General features: G+C 46.5%; 1 protein-coding gene across 1 annotated transcript in view; it reads left to right on the top strand.

Annotated features, from left to right (window-relative positions):
* The window catches only part of RBM47 (RNA binding motif protein 47), a 78,652-nt gene extending 63,637 nt beyond the window's left edge, over positions 1-15,015 (top strand). The window contains exons 2-5 of the mRNA XM_082482930.1: positions 7,672-8,831; positions 10,335-10,541; positions 14,135-14,337; positions 14,698-15,015. Coding sequence (XP_082339056.1) covers positions 7,672-8,831; positions 10,335-10,541; positions 14,135-14,337; positions 14,698-14,952 — 1,825 coding nt within the window. The 3' untranslated portion in view covers positions 14,953-15,015. The remainder of the gene's footprint in view (positions 1-7,671; positions 8,832-10,334; positions 10,542-14,134; positions 14,338-14,697) is intronic.
* Positions 15,016-15,452: the final 437 nt, after the last annotated feature.

Here is a 15,452-nt window from a genome sequence, read left to right as displayed (position 1 = left end):
AGGATGCAGAGAAGGTTGATAACAGAATAGGTACGAAGTTTTCACAGTACAAGGTGACTTTATTTTGTAGGGGAATCATAATTTCAGCTCCATTTTTTAAATTGTATATAAAATTGCTGAGGTAAGATTAATATGGCTAAGGGAACTGGTATAATATGGCTAAGAGAATTAGATCTGTGGTTGTTATTGTTCTTAATGATAGTGATGAAAATAAGAAGTTTAACCTTCAAATCCTAGTCTGAAGTTGTAGCCAATTGTTGACTGTACAAATTTGGTGTTCAATTATCTCATTAGCATTCAAGTTTTAACCTGGGAAATTCTAGAATGTTAATTTACAGAATAATTTCAGGTGTTTTCCTCCTAAAAAGGAGCAAGAAGTAAAAGAACAGATTTATAGGAATTTTGTTATGTTTTTTTGAGCCAAATACATTACTTTTGATTGGTGCCTGGAGGAGGTAACCAGTCCCTGCAAGACTTTTAAGGCAGGATTTTCAGTAGAGCTCATCACTGTCTTAAATATATCCCTACAGAAGCCATTAGAGTCTCATAACTGATGTCAGGGGAGTAGTGCTAGATGCTGAGTACTGTTGGAAACATCACCCTTAATTTTCCTGTTTCTTTATCTTTCTTTGAAGAGAACACCATCAAAAGATGAAGCCAACAGTTTTCGTTGTGTTTTAAAGGGAACCGACCATTTTTAACTTGATTAGGCCGCTTAGGACGAATTTAAGCAGCTGAGAATCATGTATGGACCCCCTCTGGAGTAGCTCCACCCTGAAAATTGCTTTTCAGGCCCAAAATATTAACTTGCCCCATACAAGGGGAACATGACTAACTGACCAGAGTAAAATTGAAGTTCAAGCTTGAAATACGAACTCTCCCACTGAAATTGGTGGCCAGAATCTTGGCGATAGGCCCTAAGTTAGGATGCGGAGTGTCACCATTAGCAGAAGTGGGAATTTTAGCAGCTAGCCTGGGGATTTAGTGGGCCAGTCTTATTCTGCCCCTTAGGTACTTTACGCTGTTTCTCTCTACATTTAAGTATAATACTTCTAGTGGGTGGAGAGCCACTGCTGTACGTGATCATGCCTGAACATACGTGGGAAATGATGTGCTGCAGCAAATGCCACTGCATGTGCAGCTTCTTGGGTCCCATGTAGCACCTGAGTCAAAAGGTTTCTCCCAGGTGACCCTAGTTGGAGATGGACAAGTTTGATTGTCTTGATTCAGACACTCGCATGATGCCGAGAATATGCAGTGCTTTAGGGGCGCTGGCAGCAGGGTAACCTGCACAGCAGACAGACGTGTCGTTGTCAATAACTACTGCTGATCTGAGCCATGAGATTACCCTCCCGAGCTGCTCATCGCAAGCTAGCGATCAAGTCTCTTGCCAGCTGATGTTCCTGCCCCTTCAGGTCTGCTGACGCAGTTCACCACTTTCTCCACAGAGTTTTGCCAAAACCAATCCAGATTAAGAAAATCCACCTTTTCAAAGCATTTAACCTAGCCTGGAGCAACTTCCTCACCCAGTTCAGCTGCAGGTAAAGCAATGTGTCTGACACACTGCAGACATTCGCACGGCCTGTTGGCCTCAAGTATTGCTTTTTTTGTTATAAATCTGAAGACGTCATCCATCCCTAGTAACCTTCCTTTGAATGAAAGACTTTCAGAAAAGGTCCCTAGCCAAAAAGCTGTGCTGAAATGCTGCACTCTCTCTTGCACTGACCCACCTCCTGGTCCAACTCCTGTTGAAAACCACACTGAGGACTAACCTTTGACACTTGAAATATAAATTAATTCGGAGTCAGGGAAAGTCTTTGCATGGATTTTTCCCCAAAGATCGGACCTTTCTTTCACCGTACCTGCTGCCTGCCTGGCCTCTGCCTGCGCTCTGCGTGGAGAGGAGCCAAGGACGCCGGTTCCAGTAGGATGTCCCCTGAGCTAACTGCAAACAGAGGGCAAAGCCTTCTGCCGGGAAGCACATGGGGTGGCAGCGAGCACTTGCAGGGCTGCTGGCTACGTTAGGCACAGCTTGTAAAAGAGGTGGGACTTTCTGTTCCGCCATTAGTTTGGGAAGGAGGACCTTGCAGACCAGCTCCCTGCCACTGCTGCGGCAGTCGGGCACGCCATGGCTCGGCTTCCGTAAACAGCCCCAAAGACACACCGGCTTTGTTCAGCTCATTTGTGCAAATAAATCGTAAGAAAGCTGTGACGGTCCTGCCAAGAAAAAGAAAACTGATGTGTAGTGACAACGTAGTTATCTTTAAAAAGGGAGATAACTTGCACGTGATACTTGAAGCAATGCTGAAGCCAGTACCTCATTTCGAATTGACGTGGCCACTGCGTTTTTCTGTTCAGCCGATAAATTTGTAAACAGGCAAACTGGGTTTTCAGCAGAAGCATTTCTGTGGCTATCTGATGCTTGTGATAAAGTTATACAGTTGTTATTAGTAAGCTGTTGTGGTATATACATTTTATGTATCTGAAGTTGCCATGAGAAAAAACAGTCAGCTTTTAAAAATAAAGAGCTTTAACGTCAGCCGTGCTTCCAGAGCTGCTGCTCAACGTCAGCAGCAGGATTACCATTTGCCCTTATTATTTCAACTAAAAAACTAGGAAGGTCACACTTAAACCAGTAGCTGTTATTTACCTCTGTCAACAGGGCATATTTACTTAAAATTTCGGCGACCGACCTTCCCTCTGCAGCAGCTGTGGCTTAAAAAGCAAAACTGTGGTGGCTTCTTGAAGCAAGCAGGCGGCCGCGCGGTGTCCGTGGGGGCACACCGTGCCAGCCCAGCAGGAGTTTGTACGGTCCAGGGTCTGCAGCTGGGGCACGGGTGTCCCCGTCCCCTCCTCCCTGCACTTATCACAGAGCCAGCAGGTCTCCCTGAGCATTTCTGCCGCCTGCCATGGTGCCGGCACCCATCCCCGTGCTATGTGACTGCCGGCGGCTGTGTCACCTGCAGAAGGACACATGATGCCACTAAGTCTATGTAACACAAAACTGGAGGGATGAATTAAGCGCAAACATAAACAAACCCATTTTATAGGAGCACGTGAGCGGAGTGGACGCGCGGTTGCCACCACAAGGACACCGGCTGTGTCCCTGTGTTTGTGAAAGCCTGTTTTACTGCACCGGGATCAACAGAGGAGGAGGTGGCTGCATGACTTCACAGGGCACTGCCGGATGCTGGACAAACCCAGGGATAAGGTGCAATATGGACTGCGGGCATCGCTTTCTCGCTGGGGCCCTGAGCTGCCTTTGCCCTGGCACAAGGGCCATCAGCGTTTGGACCCGTATTGTTGTTAATCAAGGTGTGGTATTTCTGTGTAATGAAAGATCTGGCTCAGTTAATCAGCCTGCTCACAGTACGCTTTAGGTCAATCGCTGCCAACACAGTAAGTTTTCTATTTAATATTGCTGCAATGCAAAAAAGATACATTAAAAAGAAGGTAAATAATGTTTAGGGCAAGAACTATTTACACCCGCCCAATTGGCAGTGCGGAAGGAGTTTTGTAAGCAAGGGGAAGTGAAATTTGAATGGTTTCACTGAAACGTGCACGTCTGAGAGTTCACCTGCGCCAGGGAGAGTCCTTGGAGCGGAGATGCTGAACCGAAGGGCTCGCAAGCCTGGCTCCTGGTGGGCTGGCAGCAGTTAGTATCCATCTAACATGGCGCTGAAAAATCAAGCAAACTTTACCTTTTTCTGAGAAGAAAAGAAGCCAGGCTTGTTTCAGTCATTTAAAACTTAGTTGTCTCCAAAGCACAACGTTTCTCATTAGGAATTAATATTTTTCTCTGTCTCTCCTTTTATGAATCTTTGTCACCGAGATCAGGTGTACCTTCATGCTCAGAGACTAGAAATCAAGCACTTATATTTCACAAGACACTATATTTTAATGTACCTTAATTTTCTGCCTCTTCTAGCATTAATCACACTCAGTGGATGTACTGAAATCAGTTAAGCTTTATTAAGCCCACTAAACCCGCAGTGTTAGCTCATGCCCTGTGTACACCTACAACACATGGTAGGAAGTTTTCATGACCAGTTTATTATGGGATAAAAAAATGCACCAGTAGGATTGAACAGTTTGGAAATTTTGAAAACAGTTTTCTTGATCGTGATTGCTTTTTGCCATGGATAAGAAGGTAGGTTGTGCTGGCAGCCCATTTTGTAAGGCAGTACCAACAGGAGGAAAGAGCTCTCAGACCAGACATGCCTGTGGTTTTTTTCTCATCAAGGTAGACGGTATCTGAACTTGGTGAAGGTGTTGATTGTGTCATGTGGCAATGAATGTTGTTAAGTGTGCATTTAGCTGCATCAAGTAGGACTACATGGGCTCTATAATTGTCTTAGGGAGTATATACTTATGAAACCCAGCTCTATGGAGCTGCACAGAAAAAAATTAACCCATTTGATCATGAATCTTGATTCCCAATAAATCACATAAGGATAAAATGCATCTTACATTCACAAGGAATTTTTAATTATTCTCTGTCACAGACCATGTATGGCAGTGGTTGGAGCAAAGGTGGCCATCAGCACTTAGCAGCAGCTTCAGTTACAACTTTCAATACTAGAAATCATCCTGCTGGTGCAATGAAAAGTGCTGGAGAACATGCCAGTTCCTGGACAGCCACCAAATTACCCGCTGGTTTCTGGTGGGCAGGGGAGGCTTTGCTCCAGCTCTCCTCTCTTCACAGTCCCAGTGCCTGTCTGTAGCTTTCTAGACTATAGCCCCAGCGATTGAGCCCTGCAGATAACAGAAGACTTTTATTTTGTAAGTTGACCCAAAACTGATGGTAATGACTCGTTTCTAAACTTACGCAAAGCTCGGGCATAATTCACTTGCCAACAGGTGGCCCGTGTGGTAAAGTGCTTGTTTAACAAGCTTTGCTTCATTCGGGGAAGGTGAAATCACATTTTTAGGAACAAATTGTCACGTGAAAAATGAAAATGTTTTTCTCTGCCTTAATTTTTTAAATTATGTCAAATAGTTCCCATGAGTAAAATGAAAATGTCTGACTGTGACACATTAAAAAGGGAGAACATTTGAAAATGAGAGAAACACGCTTAACAACATTTTAAAGCAAGGAGCTATCAAAACTGATGCACTTCCACAAAAAACCTGGCTTCAAAGAAATTATGTTTTCCAAAGTATTGCCTGGGCATCAGCATGACTACTACTGTCCTCCATCTTCTTTGCCTCCCCCTCTGCTCTCCATATTTTTGAATGAAAATGGCTCACAAGCAGCAGCGTGTAACACCCATGGCCCAAATACACCTGCAGGATCAGGCCCTGCCACAGACCGAGGCTCAGAGGTCTGGTTTCCCGGTCCAAAATGCATTCAGGAGCTGAACCAGGCACAGTGGTGTTTGCCCTCGCTGGTGCAGAGGCATCTCTAGATACAGCTCAGCACAATTCTGGGCAGCTCAGGAGCTTTACTGAAAAAAATCCAAGGTGCTAAGGTTACTAGGTTTTAAATGGGTTTTGTGGACCATACATATCAGACTTAGGTGCCTAAATTTTGCACCCATATCTCTGTGGACTTGGGCCTGCTGTACCAGTGGAGAGACCTGCCTACAAGGTAACCAATGCACTGAAAATGGCCAGATCGCTATAACGAAGTGTATATATCAGAGTCCTTGTGGGACAGACAGAAACCTGTGTCCCACCGAATAACACGACTACAGAGAGTAATTAAATCTGGCTGAAGCTTTGTCCTTTTTTTGGAAAATAAGCCTGTCAAACCCAGATTGGGAGTCTTTCTTACAGTGGTTTGCAGAGTTTCCTACAGGGGCCAGTGTTTTTTGACCGTTCCATCAACAAAGTGGTCATAAATGCAAATTGTGGCAAATAAACCGGTGGATGATGCAAAGGCTGATGGAGTTGTAAAAAACACTGAGGAGGAGCCAATGATGTAGCACTCAGTAGGTGGGATCTGCTCAAAAGGCTGTTGGAGTAGGGTTGAACACAAGGTTGTGGCATTTAGGAGTAACAAACACAAGGCACACCTACAGTGTGGGACATAACCCCAGCAAGTGATGCTTCTGGAAGGGATTTGGGGTAAGGAATGACAGAAAAACTCCACATGGTTTGCTAGTGAGAAGGTGTGGAGAAACAGGCCTTGGCAATACAGAGATGTGGAGAGAAGAAAGAGGGATGATCTTCATCCCTGTATATAGCAAGAATAAAAAAGACTGAAAGCCTAGAGAACTGTTGAAAAAGCCACAAAATCAATTTTAGGGGAAAAAATGACTGATTGTGAAGGAATTCAGGAGTTCAGCCTGCAAGTTTTATTAAGAAGACAGAGTTGTGGCTTGATTACACAACTTAAATATTATCATAAGGCAAAAGCAGAGGTCTTGAAAGACTCTTTAGTCTATCAGACAAAGGTTTAGCAGGTAATCCTAGCTGGAAGAAAAAGCCAGACAAATTCTCATGAGAAATACAGCACACTTGCTTCTCTGAGGGATTGATTAGCAAACAAGCCATAAAGGGAAGTGGTGGGGTCTACAGCTCTTTGATTCCTTAAAACCAAAGTCCTTCTGGAAGATACAATTTACTCAGATAAATGTTATAGGGCTCAATGTGCAAATAACAATAAAATGTAATGGTCCATGTTGTATACAATCACTCATATTAAATGGTCTGATAGACATTTCCAGCTTTAAAAGTCAATGAATTAACTACTCTCAGAGTCTCAAAGTGTCTTATTTAATTGTGCTTAGAGAGGAAGCCCACAGTCTTGCAGTTGTGGCCACTATCACGGTCATCTCTCCTGTAGGCATTTCCTGCTCTCTGCATGTGTTCAAATGCAGAATGAGATTTCTGGGATTTGCCTTCCTCTTGCTGGCTTGCAGGGCTATGCTGGCCAGTTGCTCTAAAGCAAGTTGCCTGTCATAAGGGAGTGATTCTCCTCAGCTTTTTGAAGTCCTGTTGTAATAACAGAAGAGGCAAACAGGTCAGACATTGTACCACAAGCAGCAGGCAACTCAGATGCTTGCCAGATCACCACCCCTTGTATAGGAGAACAAGAGTTGGTCCCCCAATGCTAAAGCATATTTATTATTTCCTACTCAACCATTACTGTGAAGGCCTAGAGGAGCAAGGGGTTGTTATCAAATGGGAACCATGCCTGGCGCTTCTCATGCATTCGCTGCCTTTCACTGTGAGTTATGGCACCTGGCACTTGAGCTGTTCAGGACTAGATGGATTAACTAAGGAATGACCGAGAGGTAGGAGGGGGCTATGGAGGTGGGAAACACTCACTCCATAGAAATATCTTCCCTTTCCCAATCCCATGCCAGCTCCTTCTTACACGTTCAAAGAGGAGACAAGCCTCCGTTGGGTCTTGAGATTTTGAGGTGCTTGGTGGCATCCCTTCATGCAACTTCAGCCTTCTGTGGCAGCAGCTCTCGGTGGTGGGGTGGTATAGGCAGGTGATCCTCTCAACCCCCTCAGAGAGGGGCTGTGCTGACATCCAGGATGCGCTCCCGCTGCAATATAAATGCTCAGGCTGGTGTGGCTGGTTCATCTGCTTTTCTGCAGCCTTAGTTCCAGTTTGGAAAACAAACTTGCAGAACAACTGCAGGAAGACAAAAGAGAGGGGTGGGATTCTGGTGGTAGCTAACAGCTTCTAATGAGTGTCCTCCTTCCTTTGCCCAGGTTTTATCAGTCTGTGAATGAGTTTGACACCATGACCGCTGAGGACTCCACTGCAAGGATGAGCAACGATTCCTCCAATGTGGCTACCACAAAAGTCCCTGAAGGCGTGGCTGGTGCACCCAATGAGGCGGCTCTGCTGGCCCTCATGGAGCGCACTGGATATAGCATGATCCAGGAGAACGGGCAACGCAAGTACGGTGGCCCTCCTCCCGGCTGGGAGGGCCTGCACCCTCCTCGCGGCTGTGAAGTCTTTGTGGGCAAAATCCCCCGTGACGTCTACGAAGATGAGCTCGTCCCCGTGTTTGAGTCCGTCGGCCGCATCTATGAAATGCGACTTATGATGGACTTTGATGGGAAGAACCGCGGCTATGCCTTCGTGATGTACACACAGAAGCATGAGGCGAAGCGTGCCGTCAGGGAGCTGAACAACTATGAAATCCGCCCCGGCAGGCTGCTAGGTGTGTGCTGCAGCGTGGATAACTGTCGGCTCTTCATTGGAGGCATTCCCAAGATGAAGAAGAGAGAGGAGATCCTGGAAGAGATCGCCAAGGTGACAGAAGGCGTACTGGATGTCATCGTATATGCCAGTGCTGCAGACAAGATGAAGAACAGAGGCTTTGCCTTTGTGGAGTATGAGAGCCACCGAGCAGCAGCAATGGCCAGGAGGAAACTCATGCCAGGAAGGATCCAGCTGTGGGGACACCAAATTGCTGTTGACTGGGCAGAACCAGAGATAGATGTGGATGAAGATGTCATGGAGACTGTTAAAATCCTCTATGTGAGGAACTTAATGATTGAGACCACAGAGGACACCATTAAAAAGGTCTTTGGGCAGTTTAACCCTGGCTGTGTAGAGCGGGTGAAAAAAATACGCGATTACGCCTTTGTGCACTTTACGACCAGGGAAGATGCCATTCATGCCATGAACAACCTTAATGGTGTCGAACTGGAAGGCTCCTGCCTGGAGGTTACCTTGGCCAAGCCAGTAGACAAGGAGCAATACACTCGCTACCAGAAAGCAGCAAAAGGAGGGGCCGCAGCAACGCCTGAAGTAACTCAGCAACCTAATTATGTTTACTCTTGTGATCCGTACACACTAGCATATTATGGATATCCATACAATGCCTTGATCGGGCCCAACAGAGATTACTTTGTGAAAGGTTAGTAAGCACAATTAGCAGATGCGATGGGCAGGTTTGGTCTCAGACTGGTGTGACCCAAAGTCTGCCCAAGCCAAAGGACAGCTGGTGCTGTGCACTTCTTTCTGAAACACTCTTTTGCAGGTCCTTTTGCCGTATTTCTGATCGTTTTCATTTTAATTTATGACTATGCAGAGTGTATTTATCTATAAATAATTGCTAATGTACAGGCTAGCATAAGAGAGGCATCAAAACTATGGTTAAGAATGAGCTAAAAGGCCAAGCACGGGATGGGGAAGCGAGGGATCTGGTTTTTATGAGTGCTGTACTAAGTCTGAACAAATCCAAGGCTTCTGATGCCTCCTTCCAGAGACATGGTTCCTAATTATTAGAGATCATGTCGGAGTTCTCCCTTTGCCTTCTCCTGGAAGTGTGGGTACAGTGACCTGGTCGTCCAAAGGGAGGGATGTCAGGGAAAGCCTCAGTTGGGAGTTCTCGAGGTGTCATTTGCCCTCTGCACTAAAATGACAGTAGTGCTGTGTCCTTCATAAAGTCATTTGAGAACTATAAGCAGAAGGAATCACGTGAGTGCAAAATAATTCTCTTATTATTTATACTTTAATTAGTTATCAGTTAGTCATTAAAAATTAACCAAAAATCAGATACTCTTAAAAACCCCTAGCAGCTATAACTGGTGTTATAATTACAATTATTCTGTACTTACAGGAATTATAGTTTCCTGAAATTTAATGTGTCTTTCCATATAACAGGCAGTTTAGCATGAATATATTCTTAAAGCACCCATGTAAACCAAGAAATATTCTTAACCCTAGTCGATCAAGGATTTCAGCTTCTCAGTTTCCAGATTTGTACTTGCAATGAACTACAAAGGAGTTAACTGACAGTCTAAATATTCAATTAGGCCATCATAGAGTGCATTAATACCGCAGTGCCCAAAGTACTGTCATAACGTGCATGGAGTTGCTAAAAGAAATAAAGGCAATATTTTTGGAGATGGGGTATATTCACATTGCTAATAAGACAGCAGAGAAAACAAACAACACTAGTAAAAATATATGCAATGGTGGGACAAAGTTGGTTAAAGGCCAGGTACAACTTTGGGCCATCTCTGCAGGGTCCCATCACGGCCAGTTGAGAGGCTGGGTCTCCTCTGGAGGACAGCTGACACCAGAAGCTGTTCCTACTGCATAGAAATCACCCTGGAGGACCCCCCCCCTCTCTGCTGAGATCATTACACCAGCCACAAAAGTTGCATCAGTACAAATAAGCAGTTAATATATGGTCAGAAACATCAAGAGCAGAACTTGCATAGGCTTACTGGGTGCTTCTAAGGTGAAACTCTTCTGTTTTCCTAAGCAAGGTCACTAAGACTCAGATCAAACTGACTTCAGCAGCCTCATTTCTAAGCAGATGCCTCCCATTCTCAGCCTGGAGCCGTCCGTGCTCCCCACGGGGCTGTCACTCTCCATTACTCACCACGCTCTTCTGTGTTGTTATCATAAGCAGGCAGCATACGAGGCAGAGGGCGAGGTGCAGCTGGCAACAGAGCCCCAGGCCCCAGGGGCTCCTACCTGGGGGGATACTCCGCTGGCCGTGGCATCTACAGCAGGTACCACGAAGGCAAAGGAAAACAGCAAGAGAAAGGATACGAGCTGGTACCCAACTTGGAGTTGCCTGCGGTCAATCCGGTGGCCATTAAGCCTGGTGCAGGTTAGTATGTGCAATGAGGGGAGGAAAGCAGAGGTGGCGGGTGAGACCCTGCTCCAAGCAGGTCAGGCATGTGGGGACCCCTCCAGGGCCAGCCCATGGCTGCGGCGGTGGGGACAGCCCCGGGGCTGGGGCTCAGCGCTCCCCTGTGCCGGATCCTTCCTGGCAAACAAGAGGCACACAGCAGGACAGGGAACATGAACATCTGGGAGCTCTTCAGACCAAAGGAAAAAAGGCTGAAGCTGTGCCCACCCCTCCTGTCCCCTTTTGTGCCTCCTCAGGAAGAAGCGAACTTTCCTCTCCATCTAGTCATGTACACTAGAGCACGGTCACCAAGAGCAATCTTCCTCTCTTTTAATTTCTTCAATGCTAATTTCTCCTGGGAGATTCCCACCCCAGTTTTCGAGCCAGGCCAGAGCTCTCCCCTGCTTAGTTTGTATTTCTCTGGTGCTGCGAGGCTGAGAAAAGGACCTGGGGCTTTCCCATTGCAGGAAAGTACCTGGCTGAGGCAAGCTCCTCTGTCACCTTCAGTGGCACGGGGAAGGAGCAATGCAGGGAGCCCTCAGGGTCCAGCCTGTAGCGGGGCAGCACCTACAGGAGAGCTCTCAGCTCTGCTGGGTTGCGGGGAGCCGGTCCAAGGGCCAGGGCAGGGATTGCCCCCTTCTGCTACATCCTCAGATGAGTATCCAGCCCTTGACCTTCCCAAGTGAACAGGATGCAATTCCTCAAGATCCTGTTCGGAAAGATTATTATTTGGAAAAGAAGCCCAAGGAAGAAGATCCTTCCAGGTGATGGGGCCATGCCCTCTTGCAGAAGTCCTCAAGTCTTCTCCCCATTCATCTCTCCAAGTAAATTATAACTGCGGGACCTAAGTGGTGCTTAATAATAGAGCTGCTGTGGTTTCCCAAAACATGCTCCATACTGTCAGTGGAAACTACAGTTTGCATTTAATGAAGGCTGTGAAGAGTTCTTCATAACAGCTGGATAAGACATTGTGAGAAGAGGCCTAGAGACAAAGGAAGGCTGTTAAGATTAGAGCCGTTTCCAAAGGAAGATCAGACTTCCAGAGAAAACTGCCCGCTCACCATCAGAAAATATTACCGCTATGTGTGTTTGTAAAGATACTTCAGGAATTCCAGGTATTAATAAAGGATGCTTGAAAAGTGGGCTTTGAAATGCACACCTATTAGTGGTGTCTGTAATTCATTTGACTGCCCAGCAAAAGCCTGAAGTTCAAGTCTAAATGTTCTACACTTGAAGCATGTTGAGATTCAGATTTCTTTATCAGGTCTTCCCCTCTCGTATTATTTCAGCACAGCCTCTGAGCACAGAAGCACCTGGTCTGTTTTCCCCAACTAGATCAGATGATCTATTAAGAGGTACCACGTGCAAGACTTACCTCTGTTATTAAAAGAGTATGAGTCTGAAAGCACATTACCAGAACAAAGGACTAGAGATGTACTGACTGCAAAATTTCCTACCATTTAGAAGAAAATTTCCTACCATTTCTTCGCAAATGGTTAGAAAACTCCTGAGAGGTCACCCCAGTCCCCCAGCTGCCAATTACTGCTTTTCTGCCAGAAGTTACCACAGACCAGAGCACGTGAGCTCTCTGCCTTTGCTTCGGTGAGAAATTATCCAGGTTATTTAAACTAGTGATAAAACTGGTTAGAGCTGATCGGGTAGATTTGGTGTAGAAAGAGAACTGGAAAAGCTCATGGGTGGAGGTCTCTGCTTGAGAAAACGGTGGTAGTCCACCGGCAGTGGAAACATCTCTGCCTGAAAAATGTCTGATCAGATCCCTTGTTGCAGTCTCCAGGATGAAAATGAGAGTACTGCTTGCTGGCACCTGTCCTTCCCACAGGCAGAATTGCACACTTCCACATTGCAAAGCTCCATCCCAATGAAAGAAACCTGTGTGCATATTTGGCTTTATTTCTGCCTTCCGGGCTGCACCTCCCATAGATGTCAACATCACCTCTTAGTCCATCATTTATTGATTGCTCTGTTTTCCTGGTGAATAACCTTACTGTTGCAATGTTCGCAAGCTGAATGCTGAAGTGTGCACTATGAGGCAACAATGGAAATCATAGCATCATAGAACATTTTGGGTTGGAAGGGGCCTTTAAAGATCATCTAGTTCAATCCCCCTGGCATGGATCTAGTCCAATCCCCTAGTGACTTGTCACTAGGTCAGTTGCTCAAAGCCCCATCCAACCTGAACTTGAACATGTCCATCCCCAACTTCCCTGGACAACCTGTTCCAGTGTCTCGTCACCCTCATCATAGAGTATTCCTTCCTTATGTCCAATCTAAATCTACCTTCTTTCAGTTTAAAACTATTACACCTTGTCCTGTTGCAACAGGACCTACTAAAAAGTCTGTCCCCATTTTTCTTATAAGCACCTTCTAAGTACTGAAAGGCCACAATGAGGTCTCCCTGGAGCCTTCTCTTCTCCAGGCTGAAAAACCCCAACTCTGTCTGTCCTCATAGGAGAGGTGTTCCAGACCTCTGATCATTTTTGCAGCCCTCCTCTGGACTTGCTCTAACAGATCCATGTCTGTCTTTTGCTGGGGACCCCAGAGATGGAAGCAGTACTCCAGTTTGGGTCTCACCAGAGAAGAGCAGAGGGGCAGAATTGCCTCCCTCGACCTGCTGGCCACAATTCTTTTGATGCAGCCCAGGATGAGATTGGTGTTCTGGGCTGCAAGTGCACATTGCCAGCTCATATCCTTTTTTTTTTTATTATTGGGAAAGTTCAGCAAAGCACATTTCTTCCCTAAGCAGTGCCACAAAGCTCCATTTTGGACCACACACAAACTCACCATCTCTGAACACCGTCATTCTGACCAGAGCATTTTCCCTTTGTCTGAAAGACCATAGCTCTAATTATTTTGGGTTGTCCAATTTTGGCACAAGGGAGAATTTTCTTAAGAGCAATTTCTTTTTTAGTGTCATTAAACAGATTGATTGTAGCAGAAAGATGGGATAAAACATATTTAGCCAAGCTCATCCTGGGAAATACATAATAGTAACTGAGCTGATATCTCACAGGGTTGGCCAAAGGACAGCATATAGACTGGACCAGTTGCTGCCTGCAACTTCTGCAATGCAAACCCCACTTTTCTTTCCTGGAGCAGCTCTACCTATGGCAACTACATGTCCCTTGATATCAACAGGTGGAGCAGGGACCCCACCAGGACAGTATGTGCTCCCACCTGTCCCTGTGCTCAGGCCGTAGTTTTTGCCAGGAGCATGGGACAGCAGTGGTCAGAAGGGGCTGTGTAAAGCCAGGTCACAGCTCCCTGTCCCCAGCGTGGCTCTGGCCCTGGGACATCTGTGCCAGGAGCATGGGGAGAAACACTGGGCAGAGCAGGCAGCACCAAGCCCGTTACTGTGCGTCAGCCACAGTGCTCCCACCCATGGGGAGGGCAGAGGTGCCCCAGGTCCCCCACCAGCACGTGGGACTACCTGCCCTGGTGACAGCAGCACAGGACTGCTGTGGGAGAGCCAGCATAGCCAGGAGGGTGGGCTCTTTGAGATGAGGTCCTGGAAACCCTCTCCCATCACACCTGATGTGTCTGGTCTCTCCTAGTGGCCATCCCTGCCATCGGTGCCCAGTACTCCATGTTTCAGGCTGCTCCGCCGGCCAAGATGATGGAAGACGGCAAAATCCACACTGTCGAGCACATCATCAACCCTATAGCTGTCCAGCAGGACCCAGCTAGTGCAGCAGCTGCTGCGGCAGCCGCGGCCGCAGCTGTAATACCAGCCGTCTCAACACCTCCCCCCTTCCAGGTGAGCTCAGCACATAAGTCCTACTTCCCATACGTCCTGCCCCGCATACCTGGGTCGGGGGCAAAGCCTGGCTTCTTGCCCTGCTCCCCTTCAGAGGATGCTGTGAAGGACGTTACGGTGCCCAACAGCCCTGCAGTTCATTGGACATGTCTTAGACATCTGCATTTCAGACAGTTGGTCTCCCCCTCTGGGCGACCGAAATCTGGGAGGGAAGGAACATCCCCCATCATGGCATAAGTCTCATACCCTCCTGTTATCACCTCCCCTTCTAGGGGATTTGCAATTCAGGGGGTCGAAACGGGATATTACAGCAATTTAAGCACTTTTTTTTGAGGTCTGAACCCGATGCTTCCCTTCCAGGGCCGCCCCATCACACCAGTGTACACCATGGCTCCCAACGTGCAGCGAATCCCCACCGCCGGGATTTACGGGACAAGTTACGTGCCATTCGCGGCACCCGCTGCGGCGACAGCAACAATAGCCACGCTACAGAAGAACGCCGCTGCCGCTGCTGCCGCCGCCGCTGCCTATGGGGGATACGCTGGCTACATCCCTCCGGCATTCCCAGCTGCGACCATCCAGGTCCCCATCCACGATGTCTACCAGACGTACTGAGACTGTCAGCAGAGGAGGGCAGCGGAGAAACACACACTGAAGGAACACTTTACTATTTATGAAGAAAGAACCGGCTGCGAAAGAGTAAACGTGTGGGCTCAGTAAACTGATGCAGAAAGTGAAGAATGTCATAGAAAAACGTGTTTGAAATATTTTCTACGCTTGAAGTTTTCACTAACTTTTTTAGGCTATTTTTAAAATTTAACATACCTGTATTCATACATTTCTAAAGGACCTCGATGCATGCAGCCCACCGCTGATGTACATTTATACGCATCCTAGTGGGGTTGCATAGGGTCTATTTTTTTTTTTTAGCAGTTATATTTTCAATATATTTGTGGTATGAAGGTTATTTTTTAGTAACTTCTGCACTCCAGAGATGTCTATTTTGTAGTGCCTTTAATAATATATCAGCTATATATTAAAAAGCACACCTGAGCAGCTAGGGAAAGTTTTAACAATATATTTTGAAGAATATATTCAATATTTAAAGAATACAT

Source organism: Vanellus vanellus, assembly GCF_965231255.1.
Source record: "Vanellus vanellus genome assembly, chromosome: 4".
Taxonomy (NCBI): domain Eukaryota; kingdom Metazoa; phylum Chordata; class Aves; order Charadriiformes; family Charadriidae; genus Vanellus; species Vanellus vanellus.
This window is presented reverse-complemented; position numbering and strand designations above follow the sequence as displayed.